This window comes from Pelecanus crispus, chromosome 8 (assembly GCF_030463565.1).
Source record: "Pelecanus crispus isolate bPelCri1 chromosome 8, bPelCri1.pri, whole genome shotgun sequence".
Lineage (NCBI taxonomy): Eukaryota > Metazoa > Chordata > Aves > Pelecaniformes > Pelecanidae > Pelecanus > Pelecanus crispus.
Window position 1 is genome coordinate 10,680,251 of NC_134650.1, and position 15,000 is coordinate 10,695,250.

The window sequence follows — 15,000 nt, forward strand, 5'->3', positions numbered from 1 at the left end:
TGGCAGGTTGCTCCAAAGAGAAAGGAGGAAAGTTGGCAGCTGGGCCCCGGCCTGGGTGTGCCAGGGTGTGGCTGCTTCAGCCAGAGTCAATCCTGGGGAGACGGGCTGTGCCGGAGGTATTTCCCCGTTTGGGGGAAAACAGAGGGGACCCCAGCTACACTGGGTGCTGCCCCAGCTCTGCATGGGCGGGGAGCGCTGCACGGATGCTAGGCCTTGGTGCCGGGTTCGTGCAGCACCAGGCACGGCGTGGTCCCGGCTCCCACGTGTCACCGCAGCACGCGGGCACTGGGCGAGATGGCCCGCAGCAGGTTGGGAGCCACCAGCTGAGCCCTGGGCTGGGACCTTGGAGGGACAAACATGTCACGAGCAAAACCTCCGACCGCGGCGCTTCCTGCCAAGTTACCCCACCCTCCGTGGGTGTGCTGGAGCAGCACGGGACTGAACATGGCAGTCTCTCCACGGTGGCAGCACACCAGTGAGGGACGATGGGTTGGGGGCCTCGGTGCGGCCCCACCGGGGCAGATGCTGGGGAGGAATGGTTGCCCCATTGCCAGATGCAGATAGGGCAGGAGGGAGCGCCCGGGCAGGGCCAAAGGGGCAGCGGGGTAAGCCGGGAGCCCTCAGAGCTGCCGAGGCACACGGGCAGGGAGGAGGCAGGGTGCAGGGCTGTGCAGGGGTCGGGCCCCACTGCCCCTCCGAGGTGCAAACCCGCAGCCGCTCCAGGAGGCTGTTTTCGGTGAGGGAAGGCTGCACCCCGGCGGGGTGGCGACGGCCGGGCAGCGGGCGCTGCCTGCCTGAGTGTGCAGAGAGGCTGCTCCGGGGCCCCGGCCCGGCGGGGGGGAGCGCGGCGCCAGCACGGCCGGGGGCTCCCGCACGGCCGGGGCGGGGGTGGTGGCGGCGGCGGCGGCGGGGGGGGGGGGGGTGCGAAACAAAGGGCAGCGGCGGGCGGGGGGAGCGGGTCCGCCCGGGCAGCGCCGCGCCGAGCCCAGCCGAGCCCCGCGGCGGCACCCAGCTCCCCGCCCGGCACCCCGGGGGGCGGCCGGGCCCTGCCCCCCGCGCGGCCCGGGCAGCACCGCCCCGGTGCCACATCCCTGCGCTGCCCCGGCCGCTGCCCCCCGCCCGGCCGCCCCCGCCCCGTGCCTGCCCAGCCGTGCCGGTGCGGCGGCGGCGTGGCGCGGCGCCCGGACCCGCGCGGCTGGCGGCGGAGACCCCGGCCCCCATCTGGAGGTAGCGACGGAGCCGCCGCCGCCCGCCGCCCGCCGCGGGGCCGCCGGCCGGCCGAGGGGGAGGGGGTGGGGGGGCGGCGGGGTTGCCGATGGCGGCCCGGCCCGGCGGAGCGGGCGGGCGCGGGGCCGGCTGCGCGCCGCTCGGCGGCGGGAGGGCGGGCGGGGAGCGCGGCGCTCGCTGTCCGGGAGCGGCGGAGCCCGGCGAGGACAGCCAGGCCGCGGGCACCCGGGCGCCGCTCCCCGGCGGGCGAGGCTCGGCGAGGCTCGGCACGGCAACGGCGGGCCCGGCGGAGGGCGACGGCCCGGCCCGCCGGTGCGCGGGAGGGCGGCGGGGGGAGCGCGGCCGGGGCGCCGGGCCCGGCCCGCGGGGCGCGGCGGACAATGGCAGGGGGTAACCCGAGCCCGGCGGGGGCGGGCGGCGGGGCCCGCGACCCCCGCCCCACCGGCCGCCCGCTGGGACCGGGGGCCGGGACCGGGGGCCAGGGCCGAGGCGGGGCGGGCGGCCTGCGCCGCCGGGCAGGAGCCGCCGCCCGCCGGGTGCCCCGCCGGGCCGCAGGGCCCGGCCGACTCCATTTTGTTGGCGCCCGCTCCGCCGCCGCTCGCAGGCCCGCGGCCTGCCCGCCGGCCCCGCGGCCGACGAGGCGGGAGGGGGGTGGGTGGGGTGCGGGGGCGGCCGGCCGGGGCGCCGGGGCCCGCAGGTGAGGCGCGGCCGGGCCGCCCCGTCCCGTCCGCGCCCCGTCCCGTCCTGGCGGGGCCGCCCGGCGCCCCCCGCCGCCGCCGCCGCCTAAGATGGAGGTGGGGGCGGCGGGCCCGAGGGCGCGGGGCCGCCATGTGCGCCGGGCCGGGCCGGGCCGGGCCGGTCGAGCCGGGCCGCGGGCGGGGAGCGGGGCCGCGGCGGGGCAGGCCGGCGGCGGCGGCGGGGCGGGCCGGGGGGGGGCAGCACTGAGCGCCCCCTCCCCTCCCCCACCCCCGGGCGGGCGGCGCGCGGGGGGGGGGGAGGGGGGCGCCCGGCGAGGGGGGGGTGGGGGTGGGGGGGGTGGGGGCCCCGCGCGGGCGCGCGCTGATTGGCCGCCGCCGAACCCCAAGAGCGGGCGCGGGGGGCGCGCGCGCAGGCGCGGGGCGCGCGCCGGCGGGATGGCGGCGGCGGCGGGCGCGCGCATGCGGGGGAGGGAGGAGGGAGGCGGCGGAGGAGCGCTGGCGGGGCCTGGCCGGGCCGGGTCGGCGCGTCTCCTTCTGGGCCCGCACCGGCGGCAGGCGGCGAGCCGGCCGCGGCGGCCGCAGGTGAGCGGCGCCCCGCGGGGCGGCGGTGGCGGCCGGCGAGGCGGGCGCGGCCCTGAGGTCGAGGCGGGCCGCGCCGTGCCGGGCGGCGGGCCGCGGCCTGGGCCTAGCGCGGCGGCGACGGCGGCGTCGGCCCGCGCGGGGCCCGGCGGAGCGGAGCGGGCCCCCGGGCGCGGCTGCCATTTTGCGGCGGCTGCGGCGGCGGCCGGGCTGACCCCATTGTGCTGTGCCCGCAGGTGGATGCCCGCGGCCCGGCATGGAGCAGGCCTGCGAAGTGAGCCGCCGCAGCTGCCTCGTCCCCTTCGGCACCTCGCTGGCGGCCGCCGAGGCCAAGGGCGGCCCCTTCGGCGAGGGCCGCGGCCCCGAGCCGCCCGCCATGCAGCTGGCCGCCGCCAAGCCCGTCTACGGCCAGGACCCCTCGTCCTGCTACATCCCGCTGCGCCGGCTGCAGGACCTGGCCTCCATGATCAACGCCGAGTACCTCGGCGGCGCCGCCGACGGCGCTGAGGCCCTGCCCGACCCCGGCTCGCCGCCCCTCCGTCTCCCCGCGGCGCAGGACCCGGCGGCCGGCGCCGACGGACCCGGCCCGGCGGCCGACGCGCCCCGCGGGGCCCTGGCCTTCCCCCTGCTCCTGCGGGGCGGCGGAGAGGAGGCGGCGGAGGAGGAGGGCGCGGAGACGCCGGAGGAGGAGGAGGACGACGACGACGATGAGGAGGAGGAGGAGGAGGAGGAGGAGGCGGCGGCGGACGGGGAGGAGGAGGCGGCGGCCGAGGCCGGCTCGCGGGAGCGGAGCCGCGGCCGCCCCGGGCCGCAGCAGGGCCCCGCCAGCCCGCCGCCGCCCCGTCTGCAGCCGGCCGAGCCGGTGCCAACGACGGTGCTGGACGGCTGCCCCGCGGAGAAGCCGGAGCCTCCCGCCGCGGCGGCGGCGGCCCTGCAGCTCGTAAGCACCGGCGGGGCGCGGGCGGGGAGACGGAGGGGGGGGGGGGGCGCCGGGCGGGGGGCCGCGGCCGCTGCCATTTTGCGGCGGAGGCCGGCGAGACGCGGAGCGGCGGGGCCGGGCCGGGCGCCCTCGCAGCCGGCACCCTCGAGGGCGGGCAGCCATCTTGCCGAGGGGACCCTGCCGAGGCGCGGGGGGAGGCTGCCGGCCTCGGGGCGCGCTGCGGCCGCCCCTGGCCCGCTGTCGGGAGCCGCTCGGGGCTGCCGGGCCGGGGGTCGCCGGCCTGCGCGGGCTGTCACCGGGCTGGGCCACGCACCTGTGCCCCGGCCCGGCGGCTGCGCTCCCCCCGCGTCTTTTTCTCCACCCGGGAGTGAGAGGCAGCAGGGTCCCTCTGCCCGAGAACAGCGGATCGCCGCAAAGTTGTGGTGGAGTTTTTTTTTTTTTTTTCCCGTTACAAGTTTGGGGTTTTTTTGGGTTTTTGTGGTTTTTTTTTTTTTTCTTTTTTGGGGCTCATTGGAGATAGCAAGGGCAGGAGGAGAGCTTTCCCCTCTACTGCCTGCTCCGGCTTTAGCGCTGTCAGACGGCTCTCTTTGTCTGGCCTGGCTTGAGGTACCCAAGCTGTGAGACTTTGGCGATGGCCTGGGAGGGGCTGTGTCATGGCCTGACAGACCTCACAGGCAGGAAACCTTGCCCGTTATTCAGGCTGACTTTTTTTTTTTTTTCTTTCTAATTTCTCTCTACACTCACAAATTCCTTTAGTTTGTTTTCTAGTATGCTTAATAAGAAGCAAAACTGACTGAACTTTTAGAGCTCTGAAAGGAGTTAGATGCACCCAACTTTTTTGTTCAATGCATTTTTGAATGCAAGTGTAATTTTTGGATTGTTTTCAGCATGATTTTTTATTTGCAGATATGTATGTGTATTTCCTGCAGCTCTTCAGTAATTTTTTTTTTGTTTCTTAAATATGTTTTTGTAAACTTAAGGCTCGTTACTGGAGGATGCTCTGGGTTTTAAGTATTACTTGCTGCAGGGTGTGAAAATTAACTCGTGACGGCACTCACACCAAAACCATCTTGCTCTCTTTGATTTCAGTGTAGCCACTGATGCCGGACAGATGCTACTGGTGCATGTAGCATTTGGGGAGAAATCCTCGCTTTCACCTATGTTCATTTGGGAACATGCACTGTTCCTGCTGTGTGCTCTGGGAGGTGGGGGAGCGCTTGTCACAGAGTGCCCATGGAAGGGGTGATTTCAGGAAGATACTGACAGCAGCTTAATTTATCTGTGGCACGGTTAGGCTCAGCTCTGGCTCTGGGTCATGGATCCTCTCGAGCGTTCCTTGGGAAGAATCTGTCTCCTTATGGAGACTCAGTCTTTAGTCTTTGGGGGTAAGAGGCTGCTGTTGGTCTGAGGTTTGTGCATATACTTGGCTTTGTTTTGCAGAGCGAAGCGGGGATCTCTCAGCAGACATGTGCTCAGTGATGCGGTTGTGGGAGGGTCTCACTTTGTAAACAGAAGCTAGCAGAGGTACTTTCACAACACTTGCCTCTGCTATCAGTGGCTTTACGATGTGCTCCACAGAACTGCAGCTTCTACTGCGATAAAATTCTTTGTGATTGAGCCTGTTATTTGAATATGCAACGAGGGGTTGACTTTTCAGTAAAGCCGCCTTCCTGTCTGCTGTAGTACAATGTTAGCCTTGCTGAGTTGTTTTGGTGACTTAAAAGCGTAGCTGCGTTCAGAAAAAAAAATGCAAAGACAACAAGCATTTTTTAGGCAGCCTGGGATCCTTCTCTCCTTGAGTCTTTGCATTCTTCCTTTAGTTAAGTAAGTGCCGGTTGTCTGAGTGGTCCTTCATTTCAGCCCTGCTGCTTGTGGAATGGGAAGAGAGGGATTTTTCTCTGTGCCAAGTTACCAATGAGACAGTTAAAATCTTTTAATTGTTGAACATGATGTAGTAGCTGGAAATAACCAGGCTTGCTCCTCAGATCATGTATTCGTGTAGGCATTTAATTCCTGTCTCATTTGTCTTTGGGTAACTGGAATCAACTTTTGTTGAGAGCCTGCTAAAACTTAAACCAAAAAACCACCCCAAAACAACAACCGCAAACTGCCGGGAGTTCTGCGCTGCTATTTTTAGGGTGGCTTGTCATAGCTGGGCTACTCTTTCAGATAATCACTTTACCCAGCCTGATGATGGGGCTCCTCCACCTTACAGTGAGACTTATTCAGAGCTTTTATTTTTGAAGCTCAAGGCTTTGAGTATGCCCACTGCTGCTCAAACTTCCTGTTTCGCCAAAAGGAAAGTGTGCATCTATTTCGGACCTCTGTGTCTGCCTCTCGCAAGTTCTGAATTTTTCACTAGAACTTGCTTTGAAAATGCTGATTTCCAAAATGTCAAGAGTGCTTCCAGCAGAAGAGCCAGCATTTGGTTTAGTCTTTAGTGGGATGCAAAGTCCAGCATTTAAGTAATGCCCCTGGGTAGGAGGGCTGGTGGTTGGTATTGTTTTGCATGGGGATTTGTTAATAGCCCTGGCATCCATTGCACTCAAACATTGTCCCAAACAGGGGAGAGGTTGCTCAGGTAGCATTCAGTTGTAAAGAGGGATGTGCATATTCTGAAGTAAAGTTATTTTAAGTGTCAAGTTAATCTCAGTTAAGGTTGACTGAAGGTCTCCATGCTCCCAGCAGCTCCTGACAGGTTTTGTGTTGGAGAAAAGGAAATTATAGCAGTGGTTCTTGGGTCTTGTTTCTGCTCCAGAAGTGACGATACAGTGACTGCTGGCAGCTGCTGGATTACTTCCTTGTACACATGTTGGGTTATCGCCATTTAAATTGAAATGGGTGGTCATTTTTAAATTTCTCTGTTTGTTCTTTACCATCTTGACATGAGCTTTTAGTGCTTTTCTGGCTTTGCAAGTTGTCGAAGTCCTGGACAGCATTATGTGGAGCTGGAGGGAGAACTGAGCCCAGGCTCCAGTGCTGGGAAGGGTGGGTGCAGCCATGTAAGGTCTGAGCGCCATAGGTCTTGCCTGAACTCAGTTGCTGAGGAATTGGAACAGGTGGACTCGTTTCTGACAGAACTCTTGTGCTGAAGTTTTGCTTTTTTACATAACTTCTGGTGCAATGTTACTTGGCTTTTGTTTTGCCAGTTTGTTGGTTTTTAATTGCTACCCACAGAGTATGTTAGAGTCATTCGGTTTGCAGAGTTGAGCACTTGGAAGCAAAGAGTTCTTGGGTTTGGGTATGTCCGTACCACTCCTGGTGCACGTACGTTACGCAGCATGTGATCCTGGGTTATGCATTCACAAGCTGTTTTTTCCACAGGATCCTGATGGCTTCAGGCTGCAGGATGCACAGAGCTCGCCTGAGGCACTCGCTCAATGTTGCTTTTCATTCTTCTCGTGCTATTTCCTTGTTGCCCAGCTCCACGCTGTAGGAGCGTGATGTTCGGGTAGTGGCAGTGAGGAAATGAGGTACAGGGAAATCCAGAGCCAGATCTTTCATCGCTAAGGATGGATGCTTCCAGTGACTGGAAGTAAGGAATGAGTAGGGCAGGGCTCTTGGAAGGTCCTTGCTTTACCAGAAACACACTGTATGCAATGTGTTAAAAGTACCGAAGGCCAGCAAAGTCCTGTCTTTAAGCCTAGAATTAATCCGTGATGAACTTCAGAGTTCTGTTGCAACCTGCAGCTGTGGGAGAGCACTCTTGTTATAAAGTGCTTGTATCCCTGTGTGAGAGTTACTCTGGTTCTTCATTTATTAACTGACATGTCTAGTGCCATTTCTCTCTTTGCTAAAAATAAAATAAAGGAACCAATGCCATGTGATACTTGCTACTCCTGTAAACGTTTCTGAAAGAATCTCCTACTGCACACTGTTGATTTGAGGTGTAACTAACTACTGGTAACATTATATCCCTGAGATACAATAGGCATGGCAGTGGTTTGTTTGAGCAGGGAACATAAATTTCCTTGGTCAGTTGACATCTTCCTGATGGGAGATTAATTCCGTTTGGCCGTCTGTGCTTCCTGCGGGCATGGTCTCCCTCTACGTGCACCTAGCGAGATCAGGCTCTTGGTGTACTACTGTCCCTGTGCGTCTGATCTGGCACGCACCCCTCTTTGCCACTAGGATTTACGCTGTTTGGAAGATGTTATTTTTTCTTGGAAAAGAGCACGTAGCTGGATCTCGCCTGGCCATGCAGTCTGCTGGCATCCACTGGGCCCCTGTACTGAAGTGCATTCATGTCGCAAATAGTTCTGAACTTAACCTGCAAAGGACTTAAGCTGCAGTGGGCATCCAGAAGAGTGGATACTTCCACGGTTAGGGCACTGTCCTCAGCTGTGTTACTGATCGACCATAAAGTTTTGAGGTCCTTAAATGACTTTGGTGCTTTCGTGATGTGATGGTGCTGCATCGCCTCGTTGTCATGGTGGTAGTATGAGTGGGCTGGTGTTAAGACGCTGTCACAGCAGGACAGTGGTGTGTGGTGTGAGGAGCAGCTCACTTTGTGTGTGGTGTGAGGAGCAGCTCACTTTGAACGATGGCAAGTTTTTGAAGAGTCTGTAGGATCAAGAGCTCTCCTGCACAGTGGATTGGATCCTGGAAGTATTTACTCTAGCTGTTGCCTGTGATTGCTCTTACTCTCCTTGTTTCATTTATATTTGTTCTCTAATCTCGTATGCTGATGAGGTGCAAAACATCTGCTTGTATATGTGATGTTACAGAAAATAAGGTGGTTTCTTTAGTAAATATGGATGTTCTGGCTACCTCCTGTGCGGTGTGAAATTTGAATGACCAGTGCCTTTGCAGTTCACATGGGGCCTTGCAGCTCTCTGAAGCTGAACATGTCTGTGTGCAAATAGCAAAACTAAAGGTATTTTCTTGCAGGTTGGCCAGTCTTGAAGGTGAGGTTTTGCTGAATATAACAGCAGAAACCTCTTATGTAATTTCTGCTTTCTGTATTTAAAACTTTTTTTTAAAGCTTGGGTAAGAGAGACTTTGTTCAAGTGATGTCCTAGTTAACATAATGTCTGCAGTCATAAATATTTCAAGTTTCTAGTGAAGATTGTTGCCAGAGTGTAGACTTCACTCAGCTATTCAGCAGTGTAGTTCTGCTCTATGCAGTGTGGCATACTTAATACATTGCCTGCTACTGTTACAGGAAAAAGTGGCCAACAGTAGCAACAAAATAGTCTTTTACAGGTGTTTTTTTAGGATGCGTGCTGCCTCTCAAGGCCTGCTACCTATGCTAACCATCTTTGTATTTACTTGGTGATTTTTTTTTTTTAAAGTGCATCTCCCAGAACTTGAACCTTTTTTTCTAACAAATTTTACACTGTTGAGGGTACAGTGATTCTAGTTCTGCTGTCACAGCTTCTTCTAAGCTCTTGCTAGAATCAATGGCTCAGTTTGATGCTGTAGCAGTAATGTTTGACTTCATGCAAAACAGGAATATGTTGCCCTGAAGTTAGGGATTTGTTGATTGTTTCTTGCAGTATAGCAGCTTCTTGTCGTACCCCATTCACAGAAGTGGGGTTAAACTGTGTGATGTGTAACAATTATTAGTTTGTTGGGTTTTTTTAATTTCCCCATGTTAACTGAACAAATCTATAAATCACTGAAGAGGTGGCGTTGTGGTTTAACCTGGCAGGCAGCTAAACACCACACAGCTGTTCGCTCACTCCCCTCCTCCCCAAAGGAATGGGGGAGAGAATTGGGGGGGGGGGGGGGGGGAAAGGGAGGGGGAGTAAAAATCATGGGTTGAGATAAAGACAGTTTAATAGGACAGAAGAGGAAGGGAATAATAATGATAATATACAAAATAAATGATGCACAGTGCAATTGTTCACCACTTGCCAACTGATGCCCAGACAGTCCCTGAGCAGTGGTACTGCCCCGCCAACTCCCCCCGGTTTCTATACTGAGCATGGCATCATATGGTATGGGATAGCCCTTTGGCCAGTTTGGGGTCAGCTGTCCTGGCTGTGCCCCCTCCTGGCTTCTCACTGGCAGGGCATGAGAAGCTGAAAAGTCCTTGAGTAGTGTAAGCACTACTTAGCAATAAATAAACCATCAGTGTGTTATCAGCATTATTCTCATACTAACTCCAAAATACAGCACTATACCAGCTACTGGGGGGGGGAAGAAATTAACTCTATCCCAGCAGAAACCAGGACAGGTGTCAACTCTGAATATGACTAACAAGCTACTTGAGCCCCAAGAAAAAAAAGTGCTATTTTCTGAGTTATAATTGAGACTGTATTTCTTAAAAAAACTATTCTTAACTCAAAAAATCAGTATTATGGGTGATGATCAACTTTCAGTCTAGTTGCTTAGCATATACTTCTGTTTTTCTTGCCTGTGACTGACAGCTTCTTATATATAGTAATTTTGATTGGTTTTTTAGTTATTTGGTGTGGCATTTAGAAAGGCACAGGGAATAGAAACACCTGAAGAAAGAAACTCAATGCTAGTGGAGGGGGGGACAGACACACTTATCCTGGGAGTTTAAAAAAAAAAAAAAATCAAGTTAATGCTATTTTTAAGAATTTTTTTTTACCAGAAAAATATGACCTATGTTCTGTTCTGTCTGCATGGAGCCATCTGTGCCATGCAATGCAGTCTTTGCTCGGTAAAATGGGAGTTAAATCCTTTATGGTGGTTAAGGCATTGCCAGAATTTCCAAGTTAATGGGTGGAAAAGGTCTGTAAGAGGGTCTGCTTTGAATTAGAGCAGCAGTTTTCAACCTCTATTGATTTGTGGACCCCCTAAACACTTCCCAGGTGCAGACTCTTGTCTAGTGAATTTAGACCTATCAACAATAGCCTTGCTTGCTTTCATATAATTTCATGGCATGAGAGTATTTTCCTGTGGCTGTGAGTTTGCAGACTGCTGACTTCCAGAACACGTTGCAAATGTTAGTTGCAGTGTCTGACCTGTGTGAATTTTGTGTTTAGTCAAATGTAATGTGGCATTTGGGCTGTGGGTCGCTGCTGGAGCAGGCGGGAGTGCTGTCCCCCTCCTGCCTTGCTGCTGTCATGTGTTGCAGGAGTGCTTGATAAAAAGTTGCCGTTTGCTTTGCTGAAATAGTTACTGGAAGTTTAAATGTTACTTTTGGGTGCCTTGTCCTGGGTGCAGTGTTACAAGCTGGTGTTGGAAACTGAAAGGTGTGGTGACATCAAAGAAATGGCTTGGTGCTAGTGCAGAGGGCTTAGGGCTTTTTGGTGTGACATGGGACAGGACTGTGACTGGTCACTGGCGTTGCCGTACCACTGCTCTGTGGGGAGGGCTGCAAAGAGCAATTCATGGTTTTGCCTGCAGGGAGGGTAGTCAGGTACAGGTAGTGTGTCCCGCACTTTTTAGGTTTGGAGGCGCTCAAGCATAGTCCTTGCAGTTGTGCCTGGGGATTATAGGAGCCTCCTTGCTACGTTTGCAAGGTTTGCCGGTGGTGCAGGAAGCAGGGTGCCAGTGGGAGTACTACTGAGGACATGTGCAGGGCATGGGTGTGTGTCTGGGCTCCCTCAGGAACATGTCACGCTCCTCCCAGCAGGTAGCTGCAGCAAGGGAGTTTGGCATGCCTGCAGAGTTGTGGTGCTCTGGAGAGTTGGGTGTCCCACTGGTTCAGTCCTGGGTAGGAGCACGGGCATTGTTTTGGCTGATCTGAGTGGGTGCTCCTGACTCCAGTGCCCAGGAGAGGAGAAGATGCTGCTGTGTGGTGGAGGTGGAGGCTGATGCCCCTGGCAGGTGCCAGCTGAAATTCTCTGTTCTTGTTAAATTAGAAATCTGTTTCAGTGTGGAATCTCAGAGTAGCTTTGCAGCAGTGATTAAATGTGCAGCAGAGATAAAGATGGACTTCATGCGTATCCATCTCTCGTGTGTCCAAAAGCATTGATGAAGTTAGGAGGGATTTCAGCAGTGTGCTTTGCCTTTATTGAAGGATGGAAAAAGACTTGTTAAAGTTGACATGCTGACTTTCTGTGGTTACCATTAGGATTGCATCAAGGTTTCATAGAATCATGGAATCGTTTAGGTTGGAAAAGACCTTTAAGATCATCCAGTCCGACCATTAACCTACACTGCCAAGTCTACTCTAAGCCAATCAAGGGTAGACTAGACTAAACCATATCCCGAAGTGCCACATCTACCTGTTTTTTGAATACTTCCAGGGATGGTGACGCCACCACTTCTCTGGGCAGCCTGTTCCAATTCTTGACCACCCTTTCCGTAAAGAAATTTTTCCTAATTTCCAACCTAAACCTCCCCTGGCGCAGCTTAAGCCCATTTCCTCTCGTCCTATCACTAACTACTTGGGAGAAGAGACCAACACCCATGTCACTACAACCTCCTTTCAGGTAGTTGTAGAGAGCGATAAGGTCTCCCCTCCTTATCTCACCCGGGTCTTTGGAAGAATGGCAAAAAGAAATTGGGAGAAAAGTCCTTGTGTATCATCTCTCTTTCCCAGCACTTGTGAGGGCAGGCTGGCCCTGGCCAGGCACCTTCGCTTCTGTCTCTAGCATAGCCCGAACAGCAGGTCTGTACTAAGTTGACCCACTCAGCTCATTGCCTGGTCTGGTTGTAGCCTCGGCAGTGATGGAGCTGCACAATCCACAAACGGATGGCTTGTCCAGCAGCCAGCGGCATCTGTCTGCTGCCTCTTCAGGGCTGAGTTGCTGCCGTGGCTCTGTGCGAAGCAGCAGGTCTGCAGGTGGAAGGGGCACCGCTTGTGATGTGCGTGACATCGGGGAAGGGAGTGGTTCAGGGATGCTGTCGGTGGCTGAACCACAGGGAAAGGACAGCACATCTCCAGCCCTGGAGGCTTTGCCATGTCCCTCCCCATCCTCTTCCTCATGGGGTGCGGGTGGGCGGGGTGCTGGGGTAGGGAGCAGCAGGTAGGGTTGATAAGCAAAGCTTTGTCTGTGTGAGTTCTTGTCAGGGAACTTGTTCTGTGGGTTACGTACAGTACTGGATAGCTGCGAATGCTGCTGGAGATGGCCCATTCACACTGCTGTAGTCTTTGGGGAAAAAAAACAGTTTTAGAGATAATAAAATAGCAGCATAACTCGTTTTAACTTTCAGACACACATCAGAACTAATGCAACGGGGACTCACTTTTTATTTTCAGACATGCAGAATTTGACTTTTGTGTGTGAGAACCTAGAAGTATTGAGTTGGATAGAGCAATCCAACACAGTGTTGCATACTACTCAAAGGATGGGATGCCTTTTGGTTTGGTATTTTTTAGGAAAAAGTGGACAGAATTCCTTGCACAGTAGTATCTCAGCGCACTGGAAACCTCCAGCTTCTTTTTTCAGCTCCTGTCGGGCGTCCAATGCTGAGCGTGCAGCGAGGTTCTTGCCCTGAGCCTTGCTTGAAGCTTCCGTGTTCCTCTTGTTTTGGAGGAGTGTATTCAGGTCTTTCCCTCCCACTGCTGGTGGAAAGATAGAAACCTGCCTGTTGCCTAATGCGAGAAGGGCAAGGAGCCAGGGTGGTTATCTCCCTTTTAATAGTTCCTCCGCTTGCCCTCATATTACTTTGTTGTTTGGCTTTCCCAAACATCTGTTCAGACTTCTTGCTATTCTGGCTAATGTGGCGAATGCCCACAGATTTCTAAATTGCAGCAGTGAAACAAGTCAGGTTCCTCTAATTTTAGTTGGCTGTCCTCTCACAATATGTGTGTGAGTATGTTTAGGAAGCTGCATCCGCAACATAAGGGTTAGGAAGCCTCTCTGAAGCATAAGTTTGCAGGACCTGATGACTGAAGCATGAACCTTCCTCAGGGTGTGGCTCTAAGTGTGGATATCAAGAAATAAATAAGACAAGATAAGTTTATTGTACTGCTAGTGTTCAAAAATTCTAATTTAATTTTTAGTAGGGCTTCAGGAAAAGCAGCTGAAATTTTAAATTTAAATTAAAACTTAATTTTATGTGAACAGAACATTTATAATTTTTTGTTGTTTTGGAAAAATGGTTCAATTGGGCAGGGGGGATTTGCATGCTGAATACACCCTCATTTTGAGGAGGTTGTGGTCTTGTGTAGGTGGCATCTTTTCCATTTGGGCTAACAAAGTGGGACTGTACCTTCTTCTCTTGTGGGCAAATCATAATTTCTGCAGAAGATTATGTTTGCAAGCCCTGGTTAAATGTTTGTTGCTTTTAAAGAAGCCCATGGAATTAAAACAAAAAAACCCCAAAACAGACCGAAAAACCAACCAAACCAAAACACCCAACAAGCAAGTTTTAGTGGTTACATATTTAATTCAACCCAAACTCCCAATTTTTAGCTGTTAAGGTTCTAATACAGTATTCACTCTTTGCACTGCATGTGCATGTCATTTTCTAGTACTGCTTCATTCTGGTTACAGCTTAAGCTGTAATGGATACAGTTTACATATATGAGTTGGAATATCCAAGTTTCATTTTGTGCTGTTTGAATCTGTTTTTCATTTCATGGATTTAGAAACTTCATTTTTGAAAATGAATGTTGCATTTATGAGATGTCTTGCTTGCGAACAATTTGTTCAATAATATGAAGGAGCACAAAAGTAAGGCTGAAAAGGGGACAGATCTGATGACCTAGTTTCAGTTTGGGGTTTTTTGCTAGTTCTCTGATATAAGAAGATACTTGTTGATATTTGTCCATTATGAGACTTAGCAAAGTTCTGGTAATGCCCACAGTTCCTCTCTTACTTGAAACAGTTAGTGCTGATTAAAAGAGCCAGATTTAAAGAGAGCTTGGCTTATAATTTAAAATGTATGCAGATAAGCAAGTGTGAGAGTTTCTCCTCTGTTTCAGGCTCCTGGCAGTGGTTTGAGATCTTCTGTATGTTTGTGTGTCTGTGGATTTCTCTCCCCTGGGGATCTGGGTGAGATGGTACCCCTTTTTTCCCACTTATTCCTCAAATCTTGCTGTCAGGTGCATTTCTGGTTATTAGGATGCTGAAGTGCCAAACCTTTCTATCACACTGCTGTTCTATCCAACCTATAAGGAAAATTATCTCCATTAAGAAAGCAGTGAAACAGAGATGCTCTTAACCGGTTATCTTGGTGTCTTGAGGCTTTGGTGTTCTCACATCAGTACATTCTTTATTTAAAATTCATATATTTATAACTCTTGAACTTGATACAGGTGCTTCAGGATATATGAATTACCCAATGTTGCACAATCAGCTCTATTTTAACCTTTCACAGTAGTTCATACGTACATAGCACCCTTTGCATTTGTAGGCTGCCGCGACCTGGAAAAACTAGCCAAAGACAACAAATATCCACAAGCATGTAGATAACAGAAGTTTGGCTTGTATCATAATCTCTGCTGTATTTTTTGCTAGTGAATATTTAATTAGCGAGTATTTAACACTTCTGTGTGATAATGGTCCCAGATAAGAGGTAGTATACTTTTTCAGGCACAAATGTAGGTCAGACGCCTGTTTTTGCTGCAGTGCTGAAGCTGAAGGAAGACTGGAGCAGTGGGGGGACAAAGATCATGGCCCCTGGTCCCCAGCAGCGCAGGCTGCCTGTGGGTTTCCAGCAGGCTTCTCTGACTTCTGTGTTTGA

General features: G+C 53.9%; 1 protein-coding gene across 1 annotated transcript in view; it reads left to right on the top strand.

The window, feature by feature from the left end:
* Positions 1-2,760: 2,760 nt before the first annotated feature.
* The window catches only part of NSD1 (nuclear receptor binding SET domain protein 1), a 66,364-nt gene continuing 54,124 nt past the window's right edge, over positions 2,761-15,000 (top strand). Inside the window, exon 1 of the mRNA XM_075715544.1 lies at positions 2,761-3,444. Coding sequence (XP_075571659.1) covers positions 2,761-3,444 — 684 coding nt within the window. The remainder of the gene's footprint in view (positions 3,445-15,000) is intronic.